The 17,252-nt window shown below is 33.0% G+C and overlaps 1 protein-coding gene across 1 annotated transcript; it reads right to left on the bottom strand.

Annotated features, from left to right (window-relative positions):
• Positions 1-946: 946 nt before the first annotated feature.
• Positions 947-2,305, bottom strand: LOC107922490 (F-box/kelch-repeat protein At1g23390). Its single transcript, XM_016852556.2, has one exon. It carries the CDS (start codon positions 2,300-2,302, stop codon positions 1,097-1,099), a length of 1,206 nt encoding a protein of 401 aa, XP_016708045.2. The 5' UTR covers positions 2,303-2,305; the 3' UTR covers positions 947-1,096.
• Positions 2,306-17,252: the final 14,947 nt, after the last annotated feature.

The following is a 17,252-nucleotide window of genomic DNA, read 5'->3' as shown; positions in this document are numbered from 1 at the left end:
AAAGCATGTGTATATATTGAATAGCTTTGAGACATGTCTAGTTAATTGAAAATGTGATTATATTCATGGTATGGATTCGAGTAAATTTTCTGAGGTATTGATTTGTATTAGTATTATGAATTAATGTATGATTAACCTTTAATTAGCTATATGCTTTATATATATATGAATATGATTTGGATAAATGTTCATATCTGTATTTGAGTTCAGTAATACCTCGTGACCCTAATCCAGCGACGGATATGGGTTAGGGGTGTTACAATAAAATATACAATATACTAGTACGATCTAAAATAATATTTTTGTGCTATACTAAAGTGATGTTGTTAATATGAAAAATATATTTTTTAAAAATAACAATTGTCTTCTCAATCACATTTCGAAGCCTTGATTGACTCAAATTAAAGAGTTCGCAAGTTGCCTATTGTGTTTATATCTGGCATCATTCTCTCAAATGGTATCATATCTGAAATGTAATGTAAGAAAACCTGTTGCATTTATATAATTAGCATAGACCTTATACTATTTGGATTTACAGTCCAAATTATTTGTACGTTTAATTATAAAAACTTATATAAACTTAATTTAAAAAAAACTTTTGCTATGTTATATTCATTTTTGTAATACATAAAAGCCAAAAAATAATGCAAAATCTATAATATTTGTACAATAATATTTCTAATACTTTTTTTAAAATAATATAATTTTAGAAGTTATTTTCTTTAAATAAGTTACTATAACAATTTTAATTATATAAGTTAATATTTTTTATAAATAAATATATTATAACATATAAATTACTTTTATAATAAACATTTTGGTATAAGTTTTAGAATTCAAATAATTTAATTTTTTTATTTCAACTTATATCAAAATTTCAGACCATCTAAGTTTCTATTTTCAGTTGAATATGACAAAAAGTAAAAGGAAAGAAAGGGGACAAGAGTCAAAATAGAATAGGGCGTTCTCATCCAGGTTTAATATGGATTATGTACTGCCCAAATACGGGAAAAAAATACACATCAAATTAAGCACACACAGACACGCATCAAATAACGCCGTGAACAAAGATAAAATATTAAGTAAATCCCACTAATTAACGTTTAAGGAGGGTGAATATTCCATTACCCGACCCCACCAATTTAGCTATTTCACCCAACCCCACGTCTGAGCACGTAAGCACCACCCTTTCTGCCACTCTGCTCCGATCACTCACCGCCGCATTCTTCAAACTTCCCCACCGACACCACCCTTCTTCCCCAACTTCCAACGCTACCAATTCCCCAGGCTCCCCAGGATTATATATATAGAAAAAACCACCCATACAACTTACTCTTATTGAATTCAAGCTTGTTCCCTCTCCTTTCAGCTTCTCCACCAACTCCGTCGGCATCACCCCGATTTCTTTTCCAAACTCTAACGACTCCCCGTTTAGCTCCCACAATTTTACATAGTTTACATCCTCGGCATCTCCAAGCAGACCCAGCATAATCAAGTTGTCCCCAACACAAGTTATCACCGAAAAGTAAATGCTCCGATCCGGACGGAGATCGAAGGGTCCGTACCAGGTCTTCGAATCGGGATTAAAACTGTGGGTGACTCCGGATGCCTGCTCCATCATGAAAACCGTTCTAGTATTAGCAGCAATGGAAAGCCACGTTGAGGAAGCTGAGTCTTTAAGTGTGGCAGGCATGGACTCGGTCCTTTCCCACGTACGAGTGCTGATGTCGTAGATTTCGACCGCCAAAGGGTCGTCCTCGAAGTCGCAAGCTCCGCCGGCGACGACGATACGGGGACCAACCATAGCGACGATGGGATCGAGTCGCCAGACTGCGGGTGGGTTCACGCGGTGCCACGTCAGATGGAAAGGGTCAATGGAGAAGGAGAAGTTGGAAGGGTGAAGGACGTGGAGGAGGGTGGAATTGGAAGAACGTAGGGGTGAAACGTGTTGAGGGGGCTGCTTTTTGTTGATTTGGAGCCAGATGTCGGAGCGGGGATCGTAAGCGAAGAAAGCGGTAGCGTGTGGGCGGCGGATGCTCTGAGTGTGGACCAGGAGCCATGGTTTGGGCTTGTTGAAGCGACTAAGGGAGGAGGAAACGGCGGCGTTCCAGGTCTTGGAGACGAAGCAGGCTGGGAGAAGATGGGTGAGAGGCACGTAAGACAAAATTGTTTCTAAGACATCTCCATGGATGGCGACTTCCTCTTCCTCCTTCTGCTCTTCAGCCATCTTCAAATTATTGCAGTGTTGGGCTGTAACATAATTAATACGGGTAGATACAATATAGTGGTACACCCGTTCCATTTCTAAACATGATAATAACGTTTTCCATATATTAAAAGAAAATAAAATAATTTAAAAAGTTAAAATGGTTTATCTTTGCATGTCATTGTCAATGAAAAAGGTAACCTCATGATCAAAATTTTAAAAAATAAATTTATTGAAATCATCATCCAGTTTATCTTATAATTTCATTAAAAAATTATAATCCACCTCTTTGTTACGAGTTAATCATATATTAATTATGTTAGAAATATTACGAAAATGTCTTTCCAAATAAATAATAGTGTAAAATATTGATTGAGTTTGTAACACTAACTCAACTACGAAATTATTAAAATACCCTTATTTTGAAGGGTAATGAATATTATTATAAAGGTATTTTCATCTGTTCATACTTTAATATAATCTTTAACTAAAATAATTGAAAAATTAATTGGGAATTGAACATAATACTAACAAATTCATATAAAAATCTTTGTCACTCCACTAATAATCATTTGTCATTATATTGTTATTAATATAAAATATTTTCGTTGGGTGTAATAAAATTTGGTATTGGTAATGTTGCTAATTGAGTTGATGTCATAAGTCAACTCAACACTAACTCATAATTGATGACCGCACTATGAAAAATAATTGTAGTGCATTTAGTATTGTTAATACAATATGTTTAAATTTCGTTTTAATCATAATTTAATCTAATTTTTATTTTAATATCATACATATTTCATGTGTTATTATAATTAATTAGATTCAAACCATACATTTCATTGTTTATTGTATGTTACTTTTGAACATACATCTATATACTAAATTTGTGGCTTCCAACACACATGCACGATAAACTTTTCTTAGTATAAATGGTTACCAATTAATAACAAAACTATAAATGATTGTATTTCGAAAAAAAAGGTAAACAAAAACAAAAATGATGAGTATTTGATATACTTTCTTTAAAAATTATCATATATTTTTTTAAAATTTTACTATACACTTATCAATCATTTACTCTACTTGAAAAGTTTAACAACATGTACCAAATAAAAAAGAAGAAGAAGAAGCATGATTTGTGGTGACGGGGCGCTGCCCATTGATTTATGGACCGCTAAATCCTAAAGCTAGCACTACCCTTTTCTGTTTTGCTCTCAATTTTTATCCTATTGAAAATGATAGAATGAAAAGAGTCATTTTGGGGGCAACATTCAATGCCAAGTTTTCTCTAACAAAACTCAACCCATCCCGCCACTAAATGATTCCTGTTGATGGTTGTTAGCGAGTACACTAAAATATTGATTGTTGAAACTTAGAAATTGCAATATTGATATATGTCCTCATCCAAATTTTGTATTTGGTTCGTTTCTACACTGTAAAAACTCACAACTAATAGCTCCAATAAAACTCAATACAATCTGATTTAGCAAAGTAGCTAATATACATAATTTATATTATCAAGTAAGCAAATCAAAATTTGTTTGCAATTCATTACGTTGTCAATACATTGTTTCATAATAAAAGAACTCAGCATTTTATTTAAGTCAACTATTTTATAATCAATAAGACCAAAGAATTGGTTAATTTGAAGCAATAAAATGAAATAAAATTCGGATTGAGTCAGGTCAGAATCAAATTTTTAATAAAATTTTTGAGTCGGGATTAAGGTGGGTTTATTTCATTTTAATCTCAGGGTCAAGGAGGAGTCAAAAGACAGGAGTAGAACTTCAGTTCAAGGTTGAGATGGGCAAAAATGTGCCATGCCCGGCCTCATTGTCATCACTAGTCTCAATTCCCTATCCCGGTTCTAAATTTTGACACATTAACCTTTTTAGGGTAAATTACACTAGTAGTCACCCAACTATGAACAATTACAAAATTGTCACCCAACTATTAGTTTTTGTCGTTTTCGGTCACCAACTGACTAATGGTGGTAGCTTTTAAATTTTGCATGATAGAAAATTTAACCCTCAACATTTATACATTTTGTCAATTTACTCCTAATTCTAAAAAAAATTGCAACACACATATGCATTAATCATATCGCATGTGCTTACATTAAACCTTGAAAATTGTAAGTTGTTGCAACGATAAATCCTACACCTATTAAATTAAATCTTTGTGGGGTAATTTTAATTAACTATTAAGAATATGGATTTTCATTCAATTAATATGTGAGTTCTAACCCTTAAACACTACAAATATTAATAATCGTTTCACATTTGACCATTATTCTAACTTAAGTAGAACTTCGTGGGAAATTACTTAACTAAAATAATTTTGAGTGTATAACCATCAACTCAACACCCATCATAAATGTGTTTTCTTTTATCAGTCATCGTGGAATAATCTGAATGAGTAACATTTACGACTAGTTGTCCTGTTAGAGTAAATCTCTCTAGAGAACCAACATGATAATACTTAACGTAGGGTGTGGCTAGGGTAAAACCTGCTTGAAGTATTATCATTCTATCACACTAAGACCATTAATGGAGGTTGTATGTCTTATTTAAGGGTCTTTCCCCACGCAATATTTTGAAAACAATGCAAGGTTTTAATTTTGATTTCTATCATGAATGATTAAATATGTAAACAAGTACAAGTGACATTCTTTCCGAAACTATATGGCATACTTAATCATATATGCATGGACATGCTTCTCGATTTATCATCATTTAATTATTCATAATATTTAAAATACCATTATCATAATAGAAAAGTAAATCGATTCTAACCAGCCAAAAATTTAAATGGCTTCATTCTAAGGAAAATAAAAGAACAAAATTTTCCCAAGGCATTCTTTGAGCCCTTTAGGTAAAAGCCAAATATCCTAAGATGCCCAAAAGAACTTGTTCATCATGATAATTAGTACCAGTACCATGAGAACCAGAAAAATGAACCAAAAAATCATATGAACTAAAATTCACTACCACTGACCAACTACACCACCACCACCACCGCCCCATATTTGGCAACCCCATCACATCTTCCATCAGCCCGGTGCTCCACTCATCAGTTGTGGTCGTTGTGTGCCTACTGAGTGCGATAACCTCATGGAGCCACTTCTACTGGGCGCAATGCCCATCTCCTTTGCGACCTTTGTCGCATGCCAATCCCTTTCAACCATGGCACGTGATCGACTAGGTGTAATGCTTGGCCGTCACTATTGCTGCATGCATATGCTAGGGCTCGATGCCTCAACGCTCCCACTTACTAGTCGAGCACACTAGGCGTGATGCCTTGGTGATCTTGTACAGTCCGTGTGCCTAGTCTAAGTGATTGGGTGTGATGCCCCTTGCGCAATCACATTGGTTGTAGCAATCTGGCAGCCGTTCATGATGTCAATTTTTTAATGTTTGTTGTACATTCGTTCAACTCCCTTATTGTCTGGGTTATGAGTTCATCACAGTTTTCTAAGTTCTGCTAAAAAAATTTAAGGTTACATAAAATCTTAGCCTATTTCTGGCTCACATGATTTTTTAAATTTTACAAAAAAAAAATGCATGGAGATAATAGTCCACTAGCTAATTACAAACTCAAAAATTAAAAAAAAAACCTTAATACAAATGATCTAAATGTTAGGAATCATAATTTTTGACAAAATTACTTTAAAACAAATATAAAATAATAATTCATTCATTCACATATATAAATTCAAAACATGCATATAATGCAAGAATTCCATTTCTTATAAATCAATCAAGAGAGAGAGAGAAGTAAATTCGGTAATTCGATTTACACGATAAACATAGTACAATCTATTTCTAATACCAATTGTTGAAAAAATTCAGTTTATAAAATGAATTTATTGCAAAACAGAAAATAATTTTTTTTTTCTAAAATAGAGTTATTGTGTTTTTTATAGCAATAAACCTTTACAAAATTAGTTCTTATGTTTTGGGCTAAACGAACTTGGTCATTTCCTAACTTTCTACCAACAAGATTTTCTTTGTTATTCTCGAACCCTCAAATTTCTTAGAGCATGAGCTTTAAATTCACGAATGAATAACACACAATGAAAACAGTTAATTTTCCAGTGGAGAAAAATTAATTTCTCCCTATAGGTTAAAGATTTAAGTTGAGCTCTCTCAAAAAATAGAATTTATTTGTAGAATAAATCTTACTAGAAAAGGATAGGGTAACAACACTCAATGTGGTATATTTTACCTACCCCGTAGTCTCTATTTATAGAGAAAAAATCACAAGCATTCTTGTTGAAAAAGTAATAACAAATTAATAACATTTTAATAGAAATACACATAGTCTCATTAGGACTATGCCATGGGTGACGCCACCCCCTTTGGAAACTAGGGTTGCCGCGTATCACATGCTAGATGAGCCTATTGGGCTTGTCTCATATATTGGATACAATTATGTGTTATTTTAACTTTAAACCAACTCATTTAATTTATCTAACCCAATAATCAATTTTCTATTCCCAGAATATTATTTATTTAATTTAGTAAAATAAATTTAATTAATTTACTCAATTAAATTATTTTTTAACCCGATTCTAATTTTTTAAAGTCATGAAAATTTTATCGTACTAGAATTTATGAGTAAATAAATTTAATTGTCTTTTTCAATAAAATTTTTATGATTAATTAATTTAACTTCTAAGTCATCTATTACTCATAGTGGGAAAACACATTCATTCTAGATAGTGATACATGTGATCTATTTCTCTAATTTTTCATTTTCATTCATTTCTTGTATCGGTTCAAATGCAATCTCTAAAAAATTGTGTTGAGCTAGTAGAGGGATCGGTTGGACATATATAATTAGGGTTCAAAAAATATATAATTAAGTTTTGACTCCCCGTCTAGTAATTACAACATTATTTAGTCATAGAGAGCCAATCCACTAAAAGTATCATGACTAAACTCTCCATAGTGCTACTCTCATAGGACATCCTTAATTTCTTTGGGTTAAAATTGTTTATCCAATATGATCCTATTTTATCTCATGGTAACTATTACATCTTAATGAAAAAGTCAATTACGAACATATAGTAATTAAATCATTCGTTCTAGACAAGTGACCCGTGGCCATGTTACATTTCAAAGAACCATGTAATTGTTGGATCTGGTGCCCTAAGTATAGTATTTTCGTACAAGTACACTTGTAATTTTTTCGAAAAAATTGGTTAATAAAATTATTCATAAATTACATTAGTATACTTTGTATTATTGTCCTCAAATGATTTTTGCACGTAAATCAAAATGGAAGCAAATGTTGCTCATTGGTTGTCTATTGTTTAAACTGATACTATGTGGTATTACGTGGTTGGATCATAGTACAGAAAGACAACTTGTATTAGAAGACGAACCTAAACATGTCCTTAGTCTAATCAAAAATGAGAAAATTGATTGAAAGAATAATATGTATTCTATCAAGTCCAATTGAGGAGGTGTCTTATCTTGGGCATCGGAGCGGATAACTCCCAAAAGAAAGAGACAAAGATGTGACTAACTAGACTATTAGTACATCAGACAAGACTCAAACAGAATAGATCTTAAATCCAGTTATGGATTTATTAACTTGTGAGGCTCATAGTATGGCATACCTAAATCCTGAGTGGATGGCAAACTATGTATGCGTGACTCGTACACTTTGATGTAAGTAAAAGCCTGAGTTCAAATAGATAAGGAACTGAAAATTGGTGGGTTGGGTGTATAACTTCTGTAGTATGTAGCATCATTCACAATAGTGGATTTCATAGCCCAAAACATAGGTAAATGTTATCTTTTCATTGGCATTACATGGTTGATGAAAAGTAAATGTGGCCACGGGTCGTCTGTTTTTGTTATGTATGACTTGATCACTATTTGATAGTGGTTGACTTTTCATGAATAAAGTTGTAATGGTTACTATGAGATAAAATAGGATCATATTGGGAGAACATATATAATTCCAAAGAGATCAATGATATCCTATGAGGGTAATAAACTTATGACAAGGTCATTGGACGAGCATTGAGTAGTTGCTTTTGTAATTGTATGTCTTTGAGGAGAGCTCAGTCACAATACTATATTGGAATGACTTCGTGAAGTTTATAATTAATAGGCGAAAAGCCCAAACTTAATTATAAATCATTTGAGCCTCAACTACATATTTTCAATCAGTCCCTTCGTTAGTTCATTGAAATCATAAATGAATTGCGTATTTGAATAGAAATGAATGGAATGAATAGGAAAAGAGAAATGGGAAACATTCAGGAATGATTATGGTTTTCTCCAAAATGGAGAAATGAAATCATTTGGAAATGAATGTAGGTTTCTAAAAATGGTAATGGAAATGATCCATTTGCAATCCTATATGGAATGCTTAAAAAATGATCGGAAATATGAATTTATATTTTTGGACTGTTTTGAAGCCCAAGAATGAAAATAAACCATTTGGTCATAATGAACATGTCGAGTTGTGAAATATTGAACATATTTTTTGAAATTTTACTAGAGGCAAAATCATCAAAAATTTTACTAGTGGTAAAATCGTCAAAATTTTGCTTGGTGTAAAATAGGGATGAGAATTTATTTATATACATTAAATTTTATTTTGGGAAATAGAAAAATCAAATTGGATTGGATCATTTTATAGAGTAATGAGTCAAAAAGGCCGAAGAAGTACTCGTAATTGGACTTGATGTGAGAGAGGCCCAAAAACCTCTTATAGACATGAAAGGGACAACAACCCTAGTACGAATACTAGGGTGTGTCATCCACCTTAGTCCTATTCTAATTAGTATGTTGTAACACACCAATCCCTAAAGGTCGATTGAGGCGCTACTCATGCAGAAAACAAACATATACATAGTTAAATATTCAGTTCACTTTCTATACATATTGGCTTATCCAGGCAGAGCCTCAACAAACTTCTTCAAAACACAAGTTTATATAACTGATCTGCCATGGAATACACTATTATTTACATTCTTTTTAACATAAATTTATCTTGTTTGATAGTTAAATCAACACATCTTAGTATATATTTAGGTTTTCATACTTAAAGTAGTAATTTATACTAGTTTTTTTATTACATTTTATTTATCTAAATAAGGTTACATGGTCTTTTAGGTCAAGTTAAGAGCTAAAGATGCTTATTTAGGCCAAAACTGATGCCTATGCCATGACACCAAGACACTGATGTCCCAATGTCGAAGACAAAAGCTAAAAATAAGTTTTGGAGTGAAATTGCCCTTGATGTCACGACACGGCCTTCCTATGTCGCGACATACCCCCTGTGGATGGTTGTAACATCGTAGGCCTATGTTGCAACCAAGCCTCTACGCAACCAAAAAATTCTTGCACATTTTAATTATGGTTTGAAGGGAAATTAGGTTTATTTATCCTAATCAAACTCTAAGGACATCAAGGATAATTTAAGCACTTTAATATTCCTAGTTGAGCCTGTATAAAGGTCATTGTAATTAGGTTAAAGACACAATTTTTAGAGTTTTGATTATTAAGTTTTTCTTTCATTTTTAGTTTTTACTTAGGTTTTTTGTGTTCTTGTAATCAGAAGATCCTATTCCAAAGTGAGACTTTAACGAGGGGAAATTATTCTGAAATCACTCTTTCATCTATAAATCCATGAACATATCTTTTCCTTATTCTCTTCTTTATATTTCTTTCTTTAACATTGTTAGATGAATGTTTGTGTAAAGATTAGAATAAATTTATGTTTTCTATATATTTTGCATGTTTCGATTGCTTTAACTTAATTAATTGATTGAATGATAGAGTTTCTTAGCGGTTCAGCTGTTTGGGAGAGGAAAAAATTAAACCCTAAGCTTGACAACCCTCGGAAGTCATTTAGATGAGAATTAACCCAAAATTGGTATGGTCTATCCATGAATACCTTAACCTCGAACCAGTCTGAACTGTGAGGTTAAAAGATGAGTAGTTCTTGACAACTCATTATTTTAGTGGAAGATCGAAAGATTTTGCTAGGGTATCGACTAGATGATTGATTAGAACCCTATATCAATAATTAATTAGATAAAACAATTGGATCTAGGCTAAAAGGAACTCGCGTAGTCAAAACAATGAATAGGAAAAGTCGATACATGAATCTAGGAGTATATTTAGGTTTAGTTAAATTTATTTAGTTTATTATTATCATCTTACTTCTTGATTCACTCTACTAATTTGTGACTTGAGTAGATTAGTAATTAATTCTCGTAATTGGCTTGATAACAATTTTCACCAAACTGAAATCCCTTGGGTACGATCCTTGGAATACTTACCAACTGATTCTTTGTAAAAAAAAACTATATTACAACTTGACCTGTATACTTGCGGACACCACCTCAAATTTATATCTTTAGTTACAGTATTCACACTCTGGACGTTGCTACACCGGGAGGCGGTCAATAGTAGTATACGCCATAGAATAAAAGTTAATAGATCTAAATCTTTAAGTGAAAAATCTTCTAAGAAATAAAATACTATAAGTAATAATTACTTATAAAATAGTTTGGCATATACAAGTAGAAATCATTTCATAATTTAACAAACTTTGACAAATACCATAAGGGGTAACATTATTATAAAAACTGTATATGAATAAAAAGACAGTTTATTGTAGAGTCATTTTCAGAACATAATTTCATGTCAGCCCCAAAACATATGCATGTTACAAAATAGAAACAGATGAAACTCATTGCAAATATTGCTTCTTCTATCTTAGTCCCCTTCTACAAGCTTACAAATCAAGATCACCTGAAAGGAGGGAAAGAAAATGGGTAAGTTCAAAAGAACTTATTGAGTTCTAGTAAGGAAAAATCAACACTTTAATAATAACAGTTACATTGCAAGTTCATAAAACAAACTAGTACATTAAATTCTACATGCCTAGACATACGGGTGAACACTCTCATCTCACTGGCGAATACTTAACCTTAGTGCATAACCTTCCAGGCGTACTCACATATCTAGCGCATTCCGTCATGTATGACATTGGGCATACACTTAGCCTTGGCGTATAACCTTTCTGGCGTACTCACCTAGCACTATAACTATAATAGAACTGATGATTCTCCATTAACCAAGTATTTTCTCGTAAGTACCTTTTTGTATCATAGCCTCTTTTCAGGCAAACTCATACTTGCTTTCAAAACTTACTAGGGCGGCTTCAATACATCAATCATCAATTCTTGATGATAAGCTACATTTCCATTGCAACAACATAAATCAAAACATATTTCTTAACATTAATCTTTCTCTTCATCTCAATCCATATATCTATTACACTAACATATACAGTATCCTATTAGCTTATTCCTTTCAATACATAACATATCATATATCACATATAGAGATATATTAACTTCCCCTTTCATAACATTCCTTCGGTTGAACCTCGAATTTCACATATCAGAATAGATCTTTCGTATCATATAGTTTTGAACACCTATTTGTTCCTATGAGTTCAGGGCTCTTTGCCATGGTTAACAACTAACATGTCCTACCTTAGGCAACAACCATAACATTAGGTTGGTTAGCAACTAGCATGCCCTATCAAATCCTAACACTTATACCAACTAGTTAGTAACTAGCATACCCTACCAATGGCCGCCGAACTGGTTAACAACTAACATGTCCTACTAGTGGCCCATCATATTCCCATCTGGTTAGCAATTTAACATCCCTTACCAGTGGTCACACGTATTTTCCATTCTTTTTTACAATTAACATTCCCTACCAGTTGCTCATGTTATTCGAATATCGAGTTCATACCCCCAAGGAAGTCATATCTATTCCATGCCATAATCATGCATACACACAGAGATAATTACATATAACATCTTTCCAAAGTTTCATATTCATGTCCTTACTTGGACTCTATCTATGAAAAAAAGTACCATAATATGATCTCAATGAAGTTGTTATTCTATCACTACTACATGCACAACTCTTTCATTCTACTCAATCACTTGCTGCTTCCTATCCAACGAACTCCTTTTAACTGGATTTTAAAGTGTAACAAAGAAAAAGAAAATAGAAGGGAAAAAACCCCACTACAAAGGTTTTCACTGATATTTATCCTACAACATTCTCTCTTAGGGCTAACATAACACGTGGCTAACATGCAAAGCTAACTCCATTCTACCATGGCCAACATAATCATTTTATACTATAATACATCAAGAATAATCAAAACAATTTTGGTATGCTTCTAATCGAATCCCAATTACAACTTAACGAGAACTGAACAGAAATCACACATGTACAAATAGACAATAATCAAATCCACACTCCTTTATTAATGTACATAAACAAAAGGTCTTAACACACAAACTTTCCAAAAGAAACATTGATTAGTGGGTTCCTCACCCCAACCACGCCGAACATAAAATACAACTTAGACTTCGCCTTGAACAACATATATTCACAAACTTATAAATCATACAATCCGTCAGTCATGGCGCACAACTTAAACAACTATTATACTAGTGAGTACAACATAAATAAATCTTACCTTGACTTAAATCTTAGCTAACTCTTAGCCTTTACAATCCATTAAAAAGACTACATCAGGTGGGGCATTATAATTCACCCTCCCTAAAAAGGAATTTTGTCCACGAACTTCTTACAACCAGGTACAACATCATTCTAAGTTCTCATTTCACCATCATTAGGTGATATTTTCAAATAAGTCTTTGCATACTTTCTACTTGAAGTTCCTTGAACAGAATTAGATCTTTCAGTAGTTCTTATTCTCATCTTACTTTGACTCTTTCTACAAGCTAGAGTTGTTCGATCAGAATGGCTTCCAGTTCTTAAAAGATAGTCTCTTACCAAGTGATCAAGCGATCCATATTCATAACAAGCTTTCTTCACATTCCAAAAAATTCCCACGTGGTTTCTTCTAGAATTATTACACATAGGATTCTTCATCCTTTTCTATCCAGTAGAACTCGTCTTAGAGATAGTTCAATAATTATCACTATCACCTCGATTCTTCATTACTTGAGATAGTTCAATAATTATCACTATCACCTTGACTCTTCAATACTTGAGATTTCTTTATTGATTCATAAGAAAAGTTTCTTACATCCATAGGCTTTTTAAAACTTACAATAGGGACCAATTCAACATTCTTATGTTCACCTGTCATTCTCTCTTTATCTTGACTTCTATTATGCACAATAATTTCCATCTTGTGAGCCTTAGCTATCATAACTGCTAAACTTAGGACTTCTGAAGCTGATACCAAAGTACGAATCTCATCTCTTAGACGCCATTCAAACTTATCACACAGAGCTTTCTTAGTTTGAAACATATCTCTTACATGTCGACTAAGTCTGATGAACTCTCTCTCATACTCCATTACTGAAATTTAACTGTAACACCCCTAACTCGTATTTGTCGCTGAAACAGGGTGACAAAACATTACTGGAGTTTACAGATCATATAAATAGATAAATTATATCATATGGTAATTATATCAGAAATCAATCATAATGTCCCTTATATGAGCCCTTGAGGCCAAAAATATAAATTAGAAACAAGTCGGGGCTAAACTGGGTTCTTAGAAAAATTTTTAAAAAATTTCAAAATTTATCCAAGATGTAGGGGACACACGCCTGTATAGCCAGGCCGTGTGTCTCACATGGTCAAAAGACACACTTGTGTCTCAAGCCATGTGGACATTCGAAGTAAGAACACACGACCGTGTCCCAGCCCAAGTTCAAACTTATGAGCTTACTGACTTGGGTCACACGGCCAAGCCACACGCCCGTGTGCTAGGCCGTATGAGCATACAGACTGTCATAAATAAGGTGTAAGGGCCACACGGCGAATCCACATGCCTGTGTGGTAGGCCGTGTGAATAATTTTGGGTATTCTGTTTCTCTATTTTAAAGATGCAGGGGACACGGCCAAACCACACGTCCGTGTGCTAGGCCATATGTCACACACGGCTGAGACACACACCTGTGTCTCAGCCCGTGTGGACGAAATTAGGCCATTTCCAAGCCACATTTCTCACCCAAATTTTTCTTCAACCTACATCAACACTTTTGGACAATATCAATACTTAACAAGGTATTCAAATCAAGCTAAAATCATGTCTTTAACTTATCATATTACCACATACATTCAAGTTGTCATACTTACCAAATACTCATATGCATAGTCAATCCCCATTTCACTTTAATTCATTCACCTATACACACATCAATTTGATAAAGCCACATTCATATATATATGTACATCAAAATGTACCAAACATTAGCCATACAAATGGCTAATCTCAACAAAACCTTTACTTGCCAACAGTGGCCAAATTAACTTATACATGCCATTATAACCAAAATGAGTTTGCATTATATACCGAAAAGGATGATGGATAGTGAGATTTAGCTTCGACCAGCTTCCAACCAAATCGAGCTTCCGAATTACTATAAAATAGTGAAAGTAAAATAGAGTAACCATTCAATGATTAGTAAGTTCGTATAACATGAAAACTAACTTACCCTTTATTCACATTTAATGTAAGTATTCAAGAAATACCCAAATCAATTTGGCCAAAAGCCTAAACACATATCCTCATCATGTTAACCAAGTAATCATATATAGTAATCATTAATCATAGATGAACAAGGTCATCAAGAAAATTTCACATTCAAGCAATAACTAAATCATGCTTTAGGTATATCAAGTATATCATTTCCTTGTATATACAGATAATAGTTCATTTCGAACTTATATTATCTCATGTCAGAAATTTGCTCGTTGAATTATTTAAAATATCGATGGATACACAGGTAGTACACCCGAAATGTACAAATTTTTAATTCGTCAATTCATATAATATTTGTCAATTCATATTCAGGAATGCTCATGTGAGCATATAAAAGGGTAGCTCTTTCGAGCCATTTAACAGGAAGCTCATGTGAGCCATGTAACCGGAAGCTGTTGTGAGCTAATTATTGAGAAGCTCAAATGAGCCATAAACGGGAAGCTCAAGAGAGCCAAATTCAGGAAGCTTATGCGAATAGATATTGGGAAGCTCCGGAGAGCCATTAATCGGGAAGCTCAATAAAGCCATAATACGGAGTGCTAATAAGAGCTAAATAGTGGGAAGCTCGTGAGAGCCAAGTATCGGGACGCTCATAAGAGCTATGGTGTGTCCGCAACACATGTATGACCACAACCAATCCAGGAACCCTTAATGACTATGTCATTTGTATCCATCAATTTCTTAAGTTCAAATGGGACTAAGCACATGTTGGATATGCGACCAATATTTATACATGGCATATTATACAATTCACACATACATATAATTCAATTTAACATATAAATATATAATTTAGTTACACGAACTTACCTCAACAAGTGTTCGTATACACAAAAGCTACTAATCCGATACTTTTTCTTTTCCTCTATCCAACTTCGTACCAGGTCTATCCTAATCTATACAAGTAAATTTAGCTCAATTTAATACAATTCACATTCAATTCAGTCCAATACACTTTTTGTCAAAATTACTATTTTGCCCCTATACTTTTAATTTATTATGATTTCTCCCTAGGCTCGGAAAATGAAATTCATGCAATTTAATCCTTATTCCAAGCCTAGCTGATTTTCATGTATCATAATAGTAGCCCATGTATTTCATAAAATTTAGAATTTTTCCATGAATTTTCCATCTTTACAATTTAGTCCCTAAATCATAATTTCATCAAAATTCTCTTTACAAAAGTTGTTTATCTATCAACAACCTTTTATTTTCTACCATAAAACTTCATAATTCATGCATACTCATCCATAAAAAACCCTAGTACTTTGATAGTTTTACAAATTAATCCTCGAGATAGCTAAACTAAGTTATTACGATCTCGAAAATATAAAAATCATTAAAACGAGACAAAAATTCATACCTAATGAGGCCAAAATAGCTTGCTTGAACTCAACACCATAGCTAGGGTTTCCATGTCTTTAATTTTAGGAAAGATGATAAAATGATGATATTTTATTATATTTAATTATTTTTCATGTTTTTATCTTTTACTTTCCAATTTCATCCTTTTTTTATTAGATTTTCCATTGATGAATAATCATGCTTATCTACTAACTCCACTAATTGGTCTATTTTCCATATAAGGACCTCAAAATTTTGAATTCCATAGCTATTTGATCCCTTTAGCTACTAGAATTCAACTTTTGCACTTTATGTAATTTGGTCCTTTACAAAATTAGACATGTAACCGGTAAAATTTCTTTACAAAATTTTTATACCACATTTCTATCATAATGCAGACCATGAAATAATATTAAAGTAATTTTTCTTTCGGACTCAAATTTGTAGTCTCAAAACCATTGTTCTGATTTCACTGAAAACGGGCTGTTACATTGAGTTTGTCTAGGATACAAAAATAATTTCTGCATTTGATCCATATACATTGGATTCACATATTTCTCTTTGAATTTTGTTACAAAGAAATACCATTATACCAGTTCTTCTGAAGTCACACTTACTAAGGTTTTCCACCATTGATAAGTCTTACCCTCCAAGAAAGAAATGATACATAACATATTATCCTTTGATGTACACTTTAGTTGTGCAAACACTCTTCCCAAATGACATAACCATTGTTCTGAGGCTGCATGATCATCTCCTTTATCTCCTAAAAATTCCTTAGCACCACATTTGTGTATCTTTCTTACAGGATCTCTTCGAAACTGATTTACAATTGTCACAGTTAGAATAGTTAGTCTTTTTGGCATAGCTTCTAACTGAGACTAAGGTTAAGGCACATTAGCATTTCTCATAAATTGATCATACCATCTTTCTATCATCTTAACAAACACATCACTTGCAGCATTCCTAGCTTCTCTTAAATCAACCGTAGGTTTTGAACCACGAGACTGAAGATTATTGCTTTATAACCCTTCATAAATAGTTTCACGAGAATTCAAAGACATCTCAACTACACATACACAAACAAAGTTTAGAAAAACTATAAGGG

This window comes from Gossypium hirsutum, chromosome D01 (genome assembly GCF_007990345.1).
Source record: "Gossypium hirsutum isolate 1008001.06 chromosome D01, Gossypium_hirsutum_v2.1, whole genome shotgun sequence".
Classification (NCBI taxonomy): domain Eukaryota; kingdom Viridiplantae; phylum Streptophyta; class Magnoliopsida; order Malvales; family Malvaceae; genus Gossypium; species Gossypium hirsutum.
This window is presented reverse-complemented; position numbering and strand designations above follow the sequence as displayed.